We start from the raw sequence: 20,044 nt of genomic DNA on the forward strand, positions 1-20,044 counted from the left end.
CTTTCACCTGACTCACCAAGATAAACCATGAACACTTTAGATGTTTCTCACTCTTTAAAATAGCATTATTGTTCTCTAGATTTAACCTCTGTCAAAATAAAAGTACTTATGAAGTATCTTACAGTTCAGAAACATGTAAAAAATTAAATATGTTTTTTCAAAAAAATATTCCTCTATATATTTAAAAAGTCAATAACACTACTAAGCCTGTGTAATTCATGCAGGAAACACCAATTTTAGTTACATGCACTTCCATGGAAGTACATTAAAATTACATATGCAGTAGAATAAATATCAAAGCTTCTTTTGCAAGTTGTGTGAGCAGTGAAATTAAGTCCATCAACAGCAATATAATCCTGGGCTCATCAAAATTTTAAAAAATTATGCAATCATAAATGATCAATATTTGGCATTGCTACTTAAAACAGAAATAGTATTATGCAACTGGAATAAAATGCATTTTTCCTCTTATCAAGAAAGACTATTATGCTCATTTTACAACTTCTGGTGAATATGTTAGCATAGATAGTTTCATAAGCATCAGGATAATACAAGCTCTATACCAATATAATGGCAACCTCATTAGCAAGCCATCTCTTTTAAATTGTTTCTGTTTCATGGGTGTAGACCAATCCTTGACCTTTGACTGCAATTTATTTCACTTCTACATACCTCAGTTTCTTCATCTGAAAATGGGAAAAAAAAATACCTATTTCAAGGAATATGCTATAAGGTTTTCAGCAATGATGGTGAAGTTTTTCACATTCCCTAGGGATGCTGTTGTTCTTAGCAAACATACTACCATCAGCAAACGAAACCATTACAGCTCAAGAGAGAAAGAGAGATGTCCATAGACTCGACTTTGCAACAGTTCTACAACTGTTATCCTGAAACATGTTCATTCAAAATTTGCTTTAGGATCTTGAGACAGAAATTTATGTGTAACATCCCACCTAGTGACAATGACTGCAGTTGTCTACAAACTTATCAAATAACCAGAGTAAGGAATTAAAAGTATATGTGTGTGTGTGACAATGACTGCAGTTGTCTACAAACTTACCAAATAACTAGAGTAAGGAATTAAAAGTATATGTGTGTGTGTGTCTGTTTGTCAGCTAGTCATGCAAAGATCTGCAACCACAGGGTGAAGGTATGGGGACAAGGGTTAAAAATTACAGCATGTCTCCATTACTGCAGGAAGGAAGAACAATTTCCTATGTAGCTTCCACAGCTGGTTCCAATTCCATTACTGTTTCGATTACTAATTCTCCCATGCCACCCATAAATTACCTTCAAAACTTTAATATTTAAGCTCTCTTATAGCAGCACAATTTCATGTAATATGACATGAAAATAAATTGCTAAGTGACTTTAACTATGCGTCTGGAAAGAGGAAAAGATACATTTACATTGTATGGACTTGGGGTCCACATTTGGTAGAAATACCTTCCTTCATGCTTCACTCAGGCATATTCTTTTATGTAAAGCTCATGGCAGAAGAAGGCATTGTATTAGGGCCAGATTATGTACCTCATATTGCTAAAATGGTTGTAATACCCAACAACACTGCAATAATTTTCAAGATGTTTAAGGCAAGTACCAAGCACTAGGTTAAAAAAGGCAACTAGTGTGAATATCCTGGTTTTATTTGGAATCATAAAGCAAATAATTGTAAAATGTTGTGTCCAACAATTATGAAACATGCTTGTCTTCTATGCATTTATATGGTATATTTTACTACAGTAACTATATATGTTGAGATCCCTTCAGAATACTGTATCAAAAATACTGATTTCCATACAGGTAACAGTCTAAAAATTCCGAATTATTACAATTAAACCTGACAGGACACAGAACTAGACAGAGATTAATTTCCACAAAGCAATCAAACCACAGCTGTTCAGTATGGCTCAGCTCTGGGTTATACAGATGAAGAATAAAAGATCTCAACACATCTTTCAGCAGAACATTGCCCATGCTAAATACAACACTTACTATGGTAATTCCTTAAGGAGCCTGAAGTATACAAGTATACAAAAGCAATGCTTTCACTTTTTAACCCAGAATAAGATAAAGATCCATTTTTTTGACAACAGACAACATTTTAGCTGTGTGCACAGAAAAAGAAACAAAAAGTCAACATCACAGACAGGAATAGGAATCAGTCAACCTTACCTTACCTCATTTCACAGATTTTTACTGACATTATTTAAGATCTCATACATCTTTCTTCCCTCAGAATATACAGAAAATGTAGATTAGATACAACCTATGATATCTCTCCTTATTCAACAGGTTTTCTTGATCTTCACAAGGAGTTGCTGATGATAGTCCATACTATACAAAGATTACTTGAGTTATATGAAAAATTTTCTTCCTTTTACAATCTAAAGTTTGGACTATGAGCCTAATGAAATTGCTATTAATTGTGTATATAATAAACTTGCTAACCTAGCTGAAAAGGATTAACAACAATATGCATCTTCAACTTGTTCCCAACAGACAGATACCAATATATTTTTAGTTCATACCAATCCAGTACGAAGAAGACAACTTTAGATATTCAAACTCCACAATTATTCTCTTCGCAAGACTCAGGAAAGAAAAACATAGTCCATAGATATAAAGAACTCCAGATTTCAGACCACATATCTACTATATATCTGCTGTAAAATTTTCAATACGACAATTGCTTTTGTGCTTGTATGTTTTAAACAGGATAAAATGTCCCACCTTGCAGGTGTGTGATGCTGATACACCAGTAAATATAGTATATTTGTTCACTGAGCCACTCAGATTCCACTGAGACAGAAATCATTATTAATGCCTATTGTTCACAAAAAATCATTGAATAGTTTAAGTTGACAGGGACCTGTAAAGGCCTTCTAGTCCAATACTCCTGCAATGAATAGGGATACCTTCAACTAGATCAAGTTGCACAGACGTCTCTTCAGTCCGGACTCGAATTTAATTTTCAGGGATGGGGCATGTACCATCTCTCTCTGAGTAACCTGTTCGAGTGTTTTACTGGTCTCAGCATAAAAACCCTCATGTATCTAAGCTAAATCAACCCTCTTTTAGCTCAATGCCATGATCCCTTGCTCAATAACTACAGATGCTGCCAAAATGTTTGTCACCATCTTTACTGTGGGGCTCCTTTAGGTACTGAAAGGCAGCAGTAAGGTCTCCTCAGCGCTTTCTCCAGGTCAAATTTCTCTCAGCTTTTTCCTCATATGAGAGGAATGCAGCCCTCTGAGCATCTTTGTGGCCCTTCCCTAGACTCATTCTGAAAGGTCCCTGTTTTTTTATGCTGGGTACCCCAGAGCTGGCTGCAGAGCTCCAGGTGGGTCTCAAGAGCAGAGTAAAGGGGCAGAATCCCCTCCCTTCCCTGCTGTCCACAGGGCTCTGGATGCAGCCCACGCTTTTGGGGCTGCAAGCACACATTGCAAGGTCATTTCCAGCTTCTCATTCCCAAGTTCTTCTTGGCAGGGTTGCTCTCCATGCTTTTGTCCTCCGGGGATGTAAAAACAAACAAACGAACAACAAACAAACACAACAAACAAACAAAAAAAACCCACAACCCACAATAAGGGGGGAAAAATAACAAGCTTTGTGTCTAATGCTTATGCTACAAGCGCAGTCTTGCTGTTGTTGAGAAAACAGATTCACATGATCTGATATGGTATTTCATACCTCCTAGCTGATTGATTGGTGAGGTTCCTAGGGAATGTATGATTCCATAACTACTGTTTCCAATAAAAAAACAAGCTCAAAAAATCCTCTAGCAGATCTTCCCCTATAATAAGCAAATCCAACATGCTATTCTATCAAAAAAGAAACAAAAGCAGAAAATACGTCAAAAATGTGCGTGAGAGAAGCAGAGAGTTTATAAACACTTACTGGCTTTTCACAGGAAAGGCTGAAGTGGTGGGAAGGAACATATGACCCATAAAATAATCTGAATCAAATGCAGTCCAAGATTTTTTGCTCATATTTGTTCAAATTCCCTGTTATGGACCTATTCCAGATACCTCAACAGGAAGCCAAAACAAGGATTCCCAATTTTGCATAGTTTGCTGTACTCAGACAGAATTTAACTTCTGTTTCTGGAATTCATTCTGTAAGCCCAAATTCTTCACATTAACCTCATGTTTGACATCCCCCTTGAACGTGTGATTCACAAAATTACATGGTTTAGTTCTGAAACTAATGCTATCTCATGTAACACCTACTGTTGTCCCAGACTTGACTGGTTCCCAAGCGTCCTAAGAATTTACATTTCAACTCTTGGAAGCCACACAAAATGGATAGAAGACATGCTTCCAAAACAAACTGTTTCACAGTGAGTTTTTCAATGCCATTATTCTGTTTACAGAAAAAATGGCAAAGTACAGTCAATTGAAGGTATTTTCTTTACATGCTCACTTTCAGAATTTACCTGGCCTTCCATATCATACATTTCAGATACTCTGGATCCTCAATTAATTTAGCTACCACAAGTTATATCCAGTCTGAGACAGCAAAAATGGATCTCCATGTAGAGAATGATGGCAAACCCTTTTTTTTAGGTTTTTCTCATGAAATCTGATTAACCACTACAGACAGACAGAAACTGCCTAATTTTATTTAATGAGTAAAATTAGGGAGTTTAGTATTTACTACATAAATAAATTCTTTCAGAAATTACTGTGTAGGGCAATCTATTAAAATGGGAAAGCCTTTAAAATGCAGAAACCCTGACACTGGGTAAGTTGTTCCTACCTTTATTACCCTGTGAATTACCCGAGAATTTCAGTGTCATACAAAATTAATGAAAAAAAGAAAGCAAAAGAATCCTGCTTTTAAAACAAAATCATCAATTTGAGACAAACAGGTACAAAAATTATTAAAACCCACTATAAGTTACTCATGCATTCTGAAATCCTCAAGTCACTATGATACTGAACAATTCCAGTAGCATGGACTATAGGTGAGGGAACAAGCTAGAAAGAGTGAGCAAATACATATAAATAGATTTTTGCAGCTGGTTGTGGATATCAAGGACTTACAAGTACCTATTAATACTGACAGGGACCGGGCAGAAGAAATTGCATTACTAAAATTTTGCACAATAATTGGAGTGGGAGAGTTTTGGCTAGGACACTGGAATTTTTCATAAGGTTACATATTTGCTCCAAATTATATTTACAGTTCTAGTGTCTACAAACTTGCACTCAAAGAACTCAATCAATAAGCTATAATATGAACTACACACAATATAACCTATCCACCCCAAAGGATGAAAGACCTGAGATGACCTTCTTAGAACTTGCAATTACAACAAGGTATGGTATGTTAAGCCTCACGCTTACACAGTAAGCCTTTCTCACTATAAATGTGCCAAGCTGAGATTATTGTCAGTGTGCCCCCTGCATGCCTTTTCAGCAAGAAGAATGGCATACAGCAAGGTCAGGCAGTGCACTGTCAGGGGCTGCCAACACAGCATTTTCAAAGCCCCTACAAAACCTAAAGCTGGGTTATTTTCTTTGATGAAAGATAAGTTGTTACAGGTTAAAGATAAATTAAATATTATTTATTCAACTTATTTCAAATAGAAACATTCTGCACGTTTGGATTCTCATCAGTTCTTCACCTGCAAGACAAACTTCCTAACACAGAAAGCCTAAACCTACCAATGATCTTTCTTTAAGATGATCTGTGGCTCAATCACTCCTGATTTAATTTTCTTTATCTACAAAGACTTCAATACCTACAAGGAGCTTTGAACCAAAAACAAAAGAAGACCCAGGAAGTTTTAGTTACTGGGAAATTCCCCACCCCAATTTAGTGCTGAAAATGAGACAATTACCTTAGTAGCTATGTAATCATAAGAGAAAATACAGCATAAAAATATTTTTCCATTCATATATAAATTTGGTTTAAAATGCTCCAAAAAACAAAATATATGTATATCACTAACTAATATTCCAAAAAAGTGAACACACAAGAAGTGCCAATGTTGACTCGAGAAAAAATAACCCTTCTTACTATACTTTGAAAGCAAGTAGGTTTGATAAATACATAACCATAAGGAGGAAACGTGAATTTGCAATCCCACATTTTTAGTTTCTTTTTCTCATCATACTTTGGAAATTTTCAACACTTTAAAGTATTATCCAGAGTAACATTAACTCTTCTTCAGATATCCACCCACAAGATGCAGCTAGACACACAACTCTACCAGAGCACTTGGGTAACTTCTGTGATATTTTCCCACCCACTCAGACTTGGTTGCAGAGTCCATCATGAGAATGCTCCTTCAAAACACTAGACAGAGTTTCAGCTTCCACTAGTTCTTAGACTGAGACAATTCTCAAGATGTAAACTAATGCAAATTGCATTAAACTACAGAGTTAAACTACAGCTGACAGCTATTATATTTTTTTAAGATAGTACTAGTTTTCACAACTATCCTGTGAATTGGGCAGATGCTTATTTAAAATAGCCTTATAAATAGCTGATTTGGATATAGTGACATTCATTTTACTCAGAGGAATCAATAGTTCTGCTGAAAATGCATTAAATAATTTCACTACTACTCATTCATTGATAAACAGAATGCAGTTTCTTAATTGGACAACAAAGAGTTTGAGAAATCACAGGAAACTACCATTAGGCTTTCTCATAAATTCACTGAATATTCAGTGTATCATAACTGTTTTCCCTAAGGCAAAAAATTTATGGACAGCAACTGGACTAAGCCTTACACCATTAATTTAGAGATAATTGAAAGGATCTGCCTTTAAAATTGCAGTTGTCCAATGTAAAAACTTAACTACTTAGAGGCTTGCACTGTCACAAATATAAACATTTGTTATTTTAAAAATATTTTTCATTAGTTCCTTTACAGAAGGGAGAAAATGAGAGTCAGAAGAGATAGGTATACAAGCAGGAATGGGACAGAGATGATCAACAGGATGCCTGATCCCTAAAAGACACCTGAGGAAGAGCAATCAATTATGACAGAGTACTGCTCTGAAAAAGAAAAAGAAAAAGAAAAAGAAAAAGAAAAAGAAAAAGAAAAAGAAAAAGAAAAAGAAAAAGAAAAAGAAAAAGAAAAAGAAAAAGAAAAAGAAAAAGAAAAAGAAAAAGAAAAAGAAAAAGAAAAGGAAAAAGAAAAAGAAAAAGGGGAAAAGAAAAAGCCCCAAACCAATTGGCTGTCCTCACCAAAGAAAATGCTAGATAAGGCAGCATTCAATCATACAACAGAGAAACATCTCTGAAGGACTCTGAGAAAAGAAATGTAATAAATACCAAGTTAAAACAAATGAAGTTATTAAAACAAGTAGTTATTATCCCATCAACAGGAAAGAAATCCATGTCAAAATTTTTTAAACTATCTTCTACTGAGATACACTTCAGTCAGTGAAGTTTACTCTGGCATTGTTATTTCTATAATTTAAATTTGGATGATACACTTCTAATGAATCAAAAATTATCCCACTCTTATGTGTGACCCAACATTTAACCTTGTGTGCCTGCATACCCATGCACGCCATCCAAATGAGACAGCATGTTTTAAACATGAGGAAAAGTAAATGTATGGAGAAAACCACAGGTGATATAAGAAAAGCATGGGGGTTTACAACTTCTTCAGAATTTTAATATTTTCAATAGGAAAAATTTATGGAGACAAAAACCAATTTATTTTTAGATGGTCTTAAGCATCTAAAATGGCATAGAATGCTCATAAAGACCACAACTTAATGCTGTAGACTAAGAAGAGGTCATCTTTAAAATGATTCAGCACTCTGTCACAGTGATCTTATAAAGCATGTGCAGTTCATAGACAATGAAGATGATTAAACTACTTAAATTTTCTTCTAAATTTCCATTTCAGACATTTCTGGTACTCAGTAGAAAAAGTGGCAAATTAACTTCAAGAAGGAATGTCACTAAGAAATATCTTAATTCTTAAATTTAAGACAAGAGCAGTTACTTTGTGGCATCAGTTTTGCAAGGGACATTCGCTGCCTATTTGAACTGCAAAAAGTTACAAATCTGGTGGTGCTGAAAGCCAGCTGATGCCCAGAGATGCTACTTTGCAGAGACCAGGCCATTTGCCTTCTTACCAGAAACCAGCATGTTCCAAAATACTCCAAGTAACAAGCTGGTTAGGAAAAGATACCTTTATAAATATAGACAATGCGTAAACTTTTAATATTACTGAGCTAAGAAAGAAACACATTACTACACTGCTTGCATAAATCCTAAGTAACTTCTCCATCCAACTAATATGCCAAAGTTGACAATTCAATTTTTAACACGAGAAAAAAGAAAAAGGTTATATATATAACTTTTTTTTTTCCCGTCTTTAAATAAAAACATTAAATCCCATGGTTTTCCTGTAGTACATAATAGGAAAAGAACAGCTAACTCACACAAGCTAGAAGAGGCAGACATTAATATAAATTTTGTCCTTATTCACAGGACAACTCTTACAAAGGTTATCAGCTCTTTATGACACCTGAATTAATCTAGATGTACCCATCATACAGTAAGTGATTGGGAACTATCACTGTATTTGTGATATTTGTGAAATGCTTGGCTTCAAAAAACAAGCTGGACTTTCTAACATTTCCATGAAAATAATTCATATCAATTAGAACTCTAGCTTTTGCTTTCATTCTACAAACTTGAATTAAGTAACTGAGTAATATAATTACTTATCTTACTCAGCCTTTTTTTTCCACAACAAAAGTTTTCGTCATATGTAGAAAAGTAAGTTCTATTCCTGATTTCTATAGCTCTTCCAGAATCTATTTCCTGCACTGTCCTGGTTCCAGCCCAGCTCAGCACAACAGGGTATAGACAAGACATAATACTATTCAGTTACACTTCATGTCAGGGCCAGGGGGAGGGAAAAGGGACTCTTCCAAGAAGAAGGGTGCTCCTCTTTTTCCAGTCACCAGAGGCCTTTGTTTAACTGTCCCAGGTGTGGAGACCATTTTCTACATGAATTACCTTCTCTTTGCACACTTTGGTTGTTAATATTCTTGCTGTTATTCTCTGTTTTCATATTCACTGCTGTTTCCAGTAAATTGTTCTTATCTCAACCCCTCTGATCTCTGCCTTTTGTGTCTCCCACCAGATGGAGGGAGGGGAGCAACTCATGGTTTTCTTTTCAATGAGAGTATTAAACTAGGGAATACCATTCCCAAACCATGACATGGTTCATACTCATTATTATATGAAAGATGACCTAAGGGGCCTCTGTACTGCAAAAGGTCACTGTGACTGACTGAGTTCAACCCTTATTTAAGGCCTTGTGTTTCACCACATAAGAATGCTCACTGAAATTAATTCCACACATCCAAATAATCCAAATTAAAATCTTGACATAGTACTACTTACTCTAAAAACTGGTTTCAAGGTAGCTGCTAAAGGGGGCTGCAGAAACTATGCAAGACTACTAAAAGTTCCAGGAAGGCTGGTGTGCATCTGTGGTGTTCCCACTGTCTCTCTATGCAATTATGGGGAATTAAAAAAAAAAAAAAAAAAAAAAAAAAAAAGTATTGACATTAGCTGGCAGTACTAGGGTTAAGAAGACTGCTTCACTCATGAGGTTTTTATCTCCATCTTGAGAGCACACTTTGCTGCAACACACCCCATGTTTTCAATTATTAACATTGGTTAACTAACTAAACTTTGAAATAAAAATGGAAGTCACAAATCACCCTCTTTCTGGTAGAAGCAAACTATGTTTTGTCTGTGTCTTCTGTCTCATTAATAGTGTAAAAGCAAAGGTACACCACTAGAACTTCCAGTGAGTATGCACACTCAGTCCCACTCAGAAAACTGGAGGTCCACGTCTGCAGTCCCACTGAAGTCTACACAATATTTACATGAAAATGGATTTAATCCTCCAGCCTTTAATAATGAACCTGAGCTTCATGAGATGGATATTTATTAGCTACTTGCATTAAGCCCTATTTTAGAAAACCGAACAAGAAGCTCCCTAATACTACTACATAAAAGTCTTGTCTGAACTATTTATTTTATTTTGCAAAGTAAGGGTTATATAACATAGACCTTTTTGCTATTATTGCATATGATGCTTATATGAATGTAACTTTTGCTTAAGAAACTAATAAACTGATACAGGATCTTAGAAGAAAACTGAAAAAGAAATGTTTATCTTTTCTGTCATTAAGTGAGACATTTCAATTAGTTTTTCTACAGTACCAAGAGATTTAAAACTGATAATGTTCAAAATGAAAATACTTCTAAGTAAAATAAAGGAATAAATAGTTTACAAAGGCATATTTCAAAAGCCTCAGAACTTCACAAAAAGCCATGGCTAGTAGAAAGTCATACAATTGATTTTCTGTGATTATTTAGATCCTCTGGAGAAAGTAACTATACTGGTTTACGAAAGGAAAACAGAAAAAAAGTCTTTCTTCTTTCTGTATTTGATTATTTGAATATTTACTAATCTTTAGATACAATGGTATGTCAAATAAACATTCATGAATAGCACACAAGGTAATGCAGTAAAATACTATCCAAGATCCTAAGAATTTCAAAATAATTTTATTAAGTTTTAAAATACAAAGAAAAGGATAAGCAGGAGTAAAGGAAGGAAGTTCAGTGTGATTGTTGTGTGATCTGGATACTGTTAGTATCAAGTACATATTGTCCCTGTATACCGCGAAGTGCTCGCCTGCAAATAAGAGATGCCATTGCAGCAGTTGTAAAACAATACGTGTGGTAGTCTCACATTCATAAAAATCCAAAGCCATCTTTTAAACAAACAGCAGACATTCCTAGAGTCAAAAAAATTGCTCTCCAAGGATCCCATTGGAATGGTTTGCAGTCCCAATAGTTTAACATAAATCATTTGTTCATCAAAAATCCTGTGAAGACTTGTTTTGGAGAGGAAGTGTAACTGCATGTCACTTACACTCTTCCTTCAAATCCAATCCTTTTAAATTATTTATTCATCCCCACCATAAATGTTTCAAATACTTGTTATCATCCACCTCATTTTCCTCTTGATTCGAGCAAGAGTACTCTGTACTTGTATTTCTCATTACTCTGTTTAGACCACAAACAACTTTTCAAAAAGATAACACTCACATGCCAAATACAGAGAAAACCTGCTATCTTCAATTTGTGTTTTCCACAGCGATGCCAACAAGGTCAAATACAGTGAGACCACTGCTGTTAGCTCCCTGGCCAAATTTAAAAAGATTTTATGTATTTTAACACTGAGAGAAACAATAGGCTATTTGTGCCTCTTTTTAAAAATATATTGAAAATTTGTTGCAACTGCCAAAAAATGCATCAAGCATCATGTAAAGAGGTAGTCACCACTTCATTTTCACTGTGTTTTCAGTTCTCAAAGAATAATTTCAGTGCCTTCACCTCCAAAGATCCCAACTTCTACTGGAAGTAAAGAAAGTAAGATTCAGGATAGAATGTTCATATACCATTGCATGCACCAATGTACAGCATTGCTCTGCATATATCATTGCATGTACCACTGCAACTACCCATTCTTGTTAAATAATACGGTATCAAAAGTACATGCAGACTATGTACTTAGAAAGACTTAGATGGGGTTTTTTTTCTTAAGGGATAGGTCACAGAATTGTACAGTGTCAAGGTTATGCCTGCCTTAAACATACTTGGCAGAAAACATTTAGGAAGTCTACTATCCCTCCAAGCACAACAGAGGACATTAGCTCCACAAAATCTTCTGGATATATAGAAATCAAGGGTCTCAGTGGGATTAGCATGAGGATCCCATGTTTTAACCCTGGAAATTTACAGCCACAGCATGTCTGGCCTTGAGAAGAATACCTTGCATCACTCTTAACAGCCCCCTCTCCAAACATAGAAGTGGTACCAGCAGCTCCTAAGGAAGGCTTTCTACAGGCTACACCAGCTAAAACTGACCTGGTAAAGGGTCTCTAAAGGAGCTGATATAAAGTAAAAACAGGACAAAAGAAGTTCTCTGAACTTCATTAAGAAGGGCAGTGAAAGCTAAAATTACGATCTGTATTATATTTTATTTAATACTGGTTAAAATCACCTCTCTCTAACTTTGAAGCACCTCACCGTACACAAATATATGCCTCTTAATATTCTCACAAAATATTTCCAGAAACAAACTCACAGGACCCTAAGTACCCATTTGTGGGGAAACATTCTATAACTTTTTGTATTCTGTCATATTACAAATTAATTAAAATCCATATCATCCACCAAAAAGTATGGTGCGATACACAGCAGAGAAAGCCTGGCCTTATAAATTTCTGCAGAATCAAGTAACAGAGGTCTTGCAAGTACACTCTAGGAACACCCAGTAATCATGAACTCTGGGGCACTCGGTTGAAGAGGAGATGAGCAAATACCCCATTCCTCTTTATCAAAGACCAACATTCCCTATGGGAATTACCTTGTTAGCTTCCTCTCCATATGATGATCTCTGTTTCTTAAGCTGAGTATTCCCTTCTTTACAGCTTCTGTTTGATTCTCTCACATTGGAAGAGAGAGATTGATTAATTTGTTTTCTTCTACTTTTTGCTGAATTTGCAAATCTGTTAACTCACTTTGGACATAATTCTTCTCAATCTTTGCACCACCAGTAACCATATCAATGATCCTTAAAAAAATGTCACAACTTGTTCCAAGGTCAATATAAATAAAATACATTTACCTCATTTTCACTGTTCAGACCTAAGAACGCATCACACATATATATGAAAAAAGTATTTGCTTCATGTTTATATAGGAAAGTAACACACAAGCAAATTGAAAGTAATTATTATTGCCAGCAATTTTTTTCTCAATAACTAGAAATATTTAAAAGAATGCCTCTCACCCTCAAAAACCACACTTTACTGTCTCTGTTGCATACAAAAAATTGCTTTGTTCAGCTTACTATACTTTTTCATCTTTAGACAAGATGAAACATGACGGGGTAAATAAGATTCAGCAGTTGCAGGATGGACAATTCTCAGTCTAAATCTTACAAATCCTTAGGATGACTAAAATTTCCCATAACATTTATTTATTTTTACAACACCATAATTTTTAGTCTGGTACCATAGCCAAATTCTAATTGGAGCAATTACAGTCTTAAATGCTCCATCTAAATCAGCAGGAAATGGCTTCCTTCCATTCTGAACAATATTACTGCTATGTCCTGTTAAACTTCTGGGGAAAAAAAAAAAATCTCTAAATAATTCTAAAACCTGAAATACAGCTATACTATCATTTTGGAAACAGACCAAAACAGAGTACAGCCTTGGGCCAAAGAGGCCCAAGGCTGTACTTGCTTCAGGGACATAATTACAACATGATTAGCATCCCTTTGGTGCTGCAGGGAGAAACAGTTCTCTGTTTCAAAAGAGAATTAAGTGTAACTCAGCTCCAAATAGAAGGTAAATCCTTTCAAATCCATCTGGCAAATTCTTCAACAATCACCTTTACCTGTTGCCTCAAGCCAGAAGAAGTGTCACAAGATGCTAAAATTACATTAAGTTTTGTTAAAGATCTCAGTACATTTTCTAATGACATGTAGAGAAGAGCATTAACAAATAGTCTGTTAGTAAAGTCTTCTAACACCATTCCCTTATGTCATCCATTCCCCTAAAAATGTTCATGTCCTAGATTTAAATCTGTTTACCTACCAATCCCGATACAACCACTGCTGCTAGTCTTTGTCCCTCTTCAGACAGACTTTGAGTGCACAGATACCAGACAGACTCCGAGTGCATTTCACCAGGGGGAAAAAAAAGCTGGCCAAGCCTCTACCATATTTCCCAAACCAAAATTCACCACATGCAATATCACCCTCATTACCCATTTGCCCTCTTGTAAAATAAGCTGTTTTCTCTTTTAAAGATTTTCCTGAAATTTTCTAGAAAGGTTTAGATCACAGGATAGATGAACCCTGAAAAACTTTGCACTGCAGAAGATGCTCTGCTTCCTCCCTCCCCCTCTCAGCTTACAACCATGTGAAAAAGGGACACTGGTGATCCCAGCAGGTTTTTTACACCAATAGAAGAAAAGGCACCACAGAAAAGCAAGTGCTGATCACAACTCATATAGCAAGCCTTTTATATAAAACAGGATAATAAACCAAGAGGAAAGTATCAGAGGGAATTAATACCATATGTACCTATTGTCTTTAAAATGTACTTGATAGAGCACTATTCCTTACACTACTACAAAATAAGCTCTGTAATGCCTTTGGATAAATACTCACAAGCATACTGTGGTTTGTTAAGAATCATCACTTTTGATACAAATGGAAGTGAATGATACTAAATTAGCAAGTCATTTAATCTAAACATTTATTTGTTAAACGTAATTAATCATCAGTATCAACACAAACTAAACAAAGAAAAATCTTTTAAAACGGCACCACAAAGACTTGCATATATCAAATGAACTTACATCAATTTTGGGAAAAAAGTACCTCAAGTCAGAATTTGCACATTTAATACAATAACTAAGGCTCTGTTAAAAAAATTATGTTTGCTTTGTATTACAGGTAATTTATGCAAATTACAAAAATGTATAATACTCAAAAAATATAATTAACAATTCAAAACATTCAGCAATTAACTGCTGTTAGCCATTTTCCCATAAAAACACCAAGAAGGTATGAAAAATTCCCATCAAAGAAAATAACCAGCAACTCCTTTCACATTAATGTTTATCCAGTAAAATAACTCATGTGACCTGGGCAGTCCTAGGCTAACCCTGGAGTCAAGAGTTGTGTGCCTCATAGCAAGCCAAATTTGACAAATGTCTGTACTGACAGTCCATCATAAGAAAGCAAAAAAATACTGAAAAAGAATAGTGAAAAAAACCTACAACTAAAATCAGGCTTGAGAGACAGTGGGAAAATGTCAGGGTGAAGCCAGTATTTTGGTGTATTTTATCTGACACACAAAATTCACAAGACTTCAGCCTGCAAATTATATACTACAACAACTAGGACTACTAAAGAAAAATTTGATTCCTTCAGAATCAAAACCACAGATAACTGTGTTTTCAATAAATTACTTCAGCAGCAAAATATAATAGAGACAGTCTCACACTATATCTGGGGAAAAAATACTCAGCTTTCAGTTTCTCCTGTCTCAATTCTGCACCCATGCATACCAACCCCAGGCTATGTACAAGCAAAAGAAAGGAATCACGGAGTTCTCACAACTGCAACACGTGCCTTCCTTGGGACTCACAAGATCATACTGTGATCACCAATCGATCAACAGGAAACCAGGAAAGCACAGCTGCTTCCTGATTCCCATCACAGGAAAGAAATAACTGAGTTCATGAGCAGCAGTAAGGGAAGGCTCTAGACCCCAAAGGCCTCTGGCATTCACACTGACACAAAATCTCCCCAGTTATAAATTAACTGTTTAGACTGAAAACCCACAAGTCTCATATTTCTGCTGCTCTGCTTATTCTCAACCAATCTGTTCTAGACTGTTTTGTAACTATTGTCTTAAGTTCAGACAAACTTAAATCACACCAGACTGCAAGTTACCTTTCTGTCTGAAACTTTTCATTAGGGTCTTTTAACTCTGGTCACCAGTAACTTCACTTCATGAAGCTAGTTGTAGCATTATTCAAACACGTATGAATAAAAAATAAATACCAGTATCTTGTTAGAAATTAAAACAGCCAATCAGCACAGGGACTACTGAGAAAGGCTAAAGTAAAGTCAGCTGTTTCTGCAAATTGTTTTGCCTTTGGCATTCTGGAGAAGCTGGAAGAAAAGGAATAGTGATTTTAATAAAACATGACCCTTAGCAACTGAAACCCACTGAGTCTGTGACGCCCTCTGGAACAGAGACCGATTCCACAGTGTGCTAGCAGCTAAAAGTTAAGAAAATTCCTGATCAACCGTGAGTGAACTTAGGGTTTATGTCATTCTCAAAGAAAATTCCAGATTTATCTCTGCATGGTTCCTTGAGACAGAACAAGCCATTTGTGGGGTACAGATACAATCATAGAAGATACGGGACTAAAATGTACAGTCTAGTAGTTAAAGAAATCCATAGGAAACAGCGAATCAAGTCAATCAGACAAAGTGATATAAATACCTAAGACACGAGAATTTCCCATCACTTATACCCTGTAGGTAAACAAAAACACAAAAAAGCAATCTCTGTCATCACGTAAGTTTAGGCTCACTCTAAAAATGAGTTACATCATGGCTTAAGAAATTCCTCTCAAGCATTTAAAATGAGTTCTCTAAACTTTAAAATCTAAATGTGCAAGCTAAGAGATGATAAAGAAAAAAACAAACAAACAAACTGAATCCCCAGTAAAAACAAAAGAAAAATCAAAAGGAAAGCCTTGGGACACCTGGAAATTCAGGGGTTTTTAGAGTTTGGTTTACATTTGTCTAACAGGACATACAGATCTTTTTCTGTTACAAGATGGCTCAAAACAGCAATAAGTAAAGGCTGTTTTCAAAGGACTTCTATGACTGTTGTTACACATGGAAACCATCACACAAATGCCACAAAATATTTGATCCAGGCAGTTTTGAAGAACACACATCAAACCATTAATCTTTTCACAGAATTATCAAATAATCATTGTTGGAAGAGACCTTTAAAATCATTCAGTCCAACCCAGCACTACCACTGTAACCCTTAAACTACTAAACCACATCACCTAGTGGTGATGCCTTTTAGATCCAGATGCCTTTTAACTAAATAAAGGAAGGCTGGTTAACTGAATATCTGTGATACCAAAGTTAGGCTGTTAGGGGTTCTCTTGATTTCCATATAGATAGAAAAATCTGTATTCTTAACAACAAACAGGTCTGGCATTCATTTAGAGAAAAGCAAATTTAAAATTTAAAAAAAAAAAAAAAAAAAAAAGCCCTCAGTTACCAGATTTAATCTCCTAAAAACATTTCCAGCACAACTGTTCTCCCTAGATTCAAGTCCACCTTTGCCTCCTATTTTTCGCACAAAATTTTACACATGCTTTGGGAAATAAACCATTTGAAATAGCCGTATTAAATATTTATTTATCTAGTTCTTTCATTACTTGAAAACAAAGAAGTAAACAATATACATTATTTGATATTGAACTTCCCTGAGACTTATATGCATATTTTTGTTTTAAATCCTGATGTTTTTAAATGAAAATAATTATTTGCATTTGATGAATTATCATTAGAAAAACACGAAAACTGCAAGTAAAACAGAAAACCTGCATTTTGACCAAGTCATACATCACCTGGAAATTCCTTCAAAAAGGAATGGCACATATACAAATCAGAGCCCACTCAAAGGATTAAAACATTAAAGAGAAACTAACTACTTACATTATCCTCCTCCTCTGTATCATCGTCATTGTCATCATCACTATCCTTGAATCCAGGGGGAAGTGGTGGCCCAATGAATTCTCCTTCATCATCATCATCATCATCATCCTCCTCCTCAGCTGGACCTTTAGCAGAACGCTGGGATTGCATAGAAGGACCACTTAATGCCTCATTTGAGTCATCCTCAATTTCACTATGCAATGCCTCTCTGCAAAGAAAATTTAAAACATTAATATTTGAAGAACACTATCATTTCCACTGTAATTTTCAGATAAAAGATGTTGAGTACCCTTGTAAATCAGGAGACACCAAAATTAGCAGCAAAACACAGACTTTCATTAACAGAATGTAGGCCCACCATCATTTTTTAAACACTCACAAGTGTTTCAGAAGTTACATTAAATTACCATTCTGCTGTACAATTGGTTGTACAAACACATTATTTTTGGCATATGGAAATTTCTGAAAAGCTGTTGCATCTATGATCGTGCAGTTTATTCAAAATAGCTGCGCTCCCTCTGCTGGCAGTTCCCAAGCCACGCTGCTCAAACGGGCAGAAGGTCTACGCAGAGAGAGAAGCTCAACTTCCAAGAAGTTTGAGAGCTTGTGTTTTCAGAATTTTCAAGTGAGCAAATTGAAAAAAAAAAAACCTAGTCTTCTTTTCCTGTTTCTCTGTTAAATTACAGAGCTATTGTTTTGCTTGGGTTTTTTTAAAGTTTAGGTTATCACTTCATAATAAAAAACCAGAAAAGTTCAGGAACATAATAAAAGACTAAGAAAATTGGTTCTGACCTATGTAATTGTGACAGAGAATACTGCCCTGCTTTGCCTCCAGAATCAGCTGTACAAGCTGCATGGAAAAAATTCTGTTGGATAAGTAATTGGAACTGTTTCAGGAAGAAAAGAGAATAAACTAAACCCAACCTGACTTAGGCCCTCAGATGTTAGGGTGAAAAGCATGGTTTGTATGCCTGATAGCTTGCCTAATTTAAAGACCTAGATCAGATTATGATTACTTAACAAATCTAACTCAAATAGAAATATCTTATCTTACTCTTCAACAATGGGGCAATCAACATCCTTTTATCAAAGGGAAGGTTTTCCAGCAGATGAGGCACAGATTGGGATCTTCAAAGTTCTAAAAGTAAGCTAACCTCAAAACTAACTACATAACACTATAAGCAAAAGGTTTGCATTTTGAATGTTAATATGCATTCCTACACTAGCAAACCACACATCTTTTCCCTAAAAGCCAAACTATTCAATGAGTTTTGGAATGAAACCAATGTGCCAGTGAGAAGAATGTACACAACATAATGATTCAAGGAGGCAATTCCAATCCTTGAGTCCCAAATTTTCAGATCTTTATACAGACACCCAAGAGCAGTATCTACCTTTCTTCCTAATTACATTATCATTCTTTCATTTGCTGGGAAGGAAATTGAGCAAATCAAACATCTCATTATTCTGAGGGGCAGCACAGCCATTCTGCATGTGACATGGCCAGTGCAATTTTTCACCACACTCCAAGCACAGCAGGGACAGCCAAATACTCCAGCAACAGCTACAGGTATCTTCTGTCCTGACTGGGATAAAGTCAAACTTAAGAACACACCAATGCAGCCTGACCAAAAGCCCATCTACCTTTTTGACAGCAGGTGGGAGTGGTGCTGACAGAAAGGACAAAGCAAGTGGTGCTTCTCTCAACTTCTAATCTTACAATCTTACTCTACTAGGGGCTGTAGAGAAAGAAGAACCGTTTTGCCAGCCCCTTTCCTAGGATTCAGAAAAGTGTAATGAAGTTTTTTTTTCTTTCCCTCATTACCTCCTCAGTAAGTAAAACATGCTGTGAGGGGGAAAAAAAAAGATATAATAGAGCACGGACGGCGCACTGAAAAGCAATAACAAAAAACAATCTGAGAGCTGTGCAGTTATGTGGGCATATCCCCCCCATGTGTTCATTCTCTGAACATCACTCAATTTTTTCAGGCTTTTCTTTTTTTCATATACTAACAGATTTGGTCATTTCACAAGGTATACATATGCATAAATTAAGTACCATAACTACTTTAAACATTTACCTACAACAAAACAGTTTAAGAGAAAAAAAAATCATTAGCTGTATTTCACATCATTTTGGAGTGACTTTTTAACAACTGAAAAATTAGTACAAGGGCTATTCTGATAATTTTAAAAAATTCCAATAATTTTAAAAAATTAAAATTCAGTAAAGCGTTGCCATTATCAAATAATAAAAGATGCTATGCATATTAGATCAATTTTATTAACTAAATCTCTGTTACAAAAAGAACTAGAACACCCTGTATTTCAGACTAAAATTATCAGTTGCAGGATTGTTCCTCTGAATTAAAACTGAGTCACAATGGCATGTCTTTCTAGTTTCCTGTTTTTACTTTTAAGAACTAAGCTATATATCCTTTTTAAAATGAAAATATAAAACCTCCAGGAGAGCTTTTCATGTGTTAAGCCCTTCCTTCTCAATGCTTAGCAAAAACAAAAAGAAAAACTGAGAAAATTTACTATGAGCAGAACTGTGATGAGTTATCAGAGCCTACCTAATAACTGTGCATACCGAAATGTGTTTCTTATCTTCCTTTATATTAAGTCTCTGGAGGTCACTCTTGTCAAGTCAACTAGAAGAATGAGGTAATTATGGAAAGCCTTTGTATTGCC

At 35.5% G+C, this 20,044-nt stretch overlaps 2 protein-coding genes across 2 annotated transcripts in view; one reads left to right on the forward strand and one right to left on the reverse strand.

The window, feature by feature from the left end:
* Positions 1–18,768, reverse strand: part of WDR70 (WD repeat domain 70) — a 125,878-nt gene extending 107,110 nt beyond the window's left edge. The window contains exons 1-2 of the mRNA XM_040089950.1: positions 18,761–18,768; positions 17,351–17,558 (exon numbers count right to left, since the gene is read on the reverse strand). Coding sequence (XP_039945884.1) covers positions 17,351–17,558; positions 18,761–18,768 — 216 coding nt within the window. The remainder of the gene's footprint in view (positions 1–17,350; positions 17,559–18,760) is intronic.
* Positions 18,769–18,849: 81 nt separating this feature from the next.
* Positions 18,850–20,044, forward strand: part of NUP155 (nucleoporin 155) — a 14,286-nt gene continuing 13,091 nt past the window's right edge. Inside the window, exon 1 of the mRNA XM_040089951.1 lies at positions 18,850–18,920. Within this exon, the coding sequence (XP_039945885.1) occupies positions 18,850–18,920 (71 nt within the window). The remainder of the gene's footprint in view (positions 18,921–20,044) is intronic.

Source organism: Hirundo rustica, chromosome Z (assembly GCF_015227805.2).
Source record: "Hirundo rustica isolate bHirRus1 chromosome Z, bHirRus1.pri.v3, whole genome shotgun sequence".
Classification (NCBI taxonomy): domain Eukaryota; kingdom Metazoa; phylum Chordata; class Aves; order Passeriformes; family Hirundinidae; genus Hirundo; species Hirundo rustica.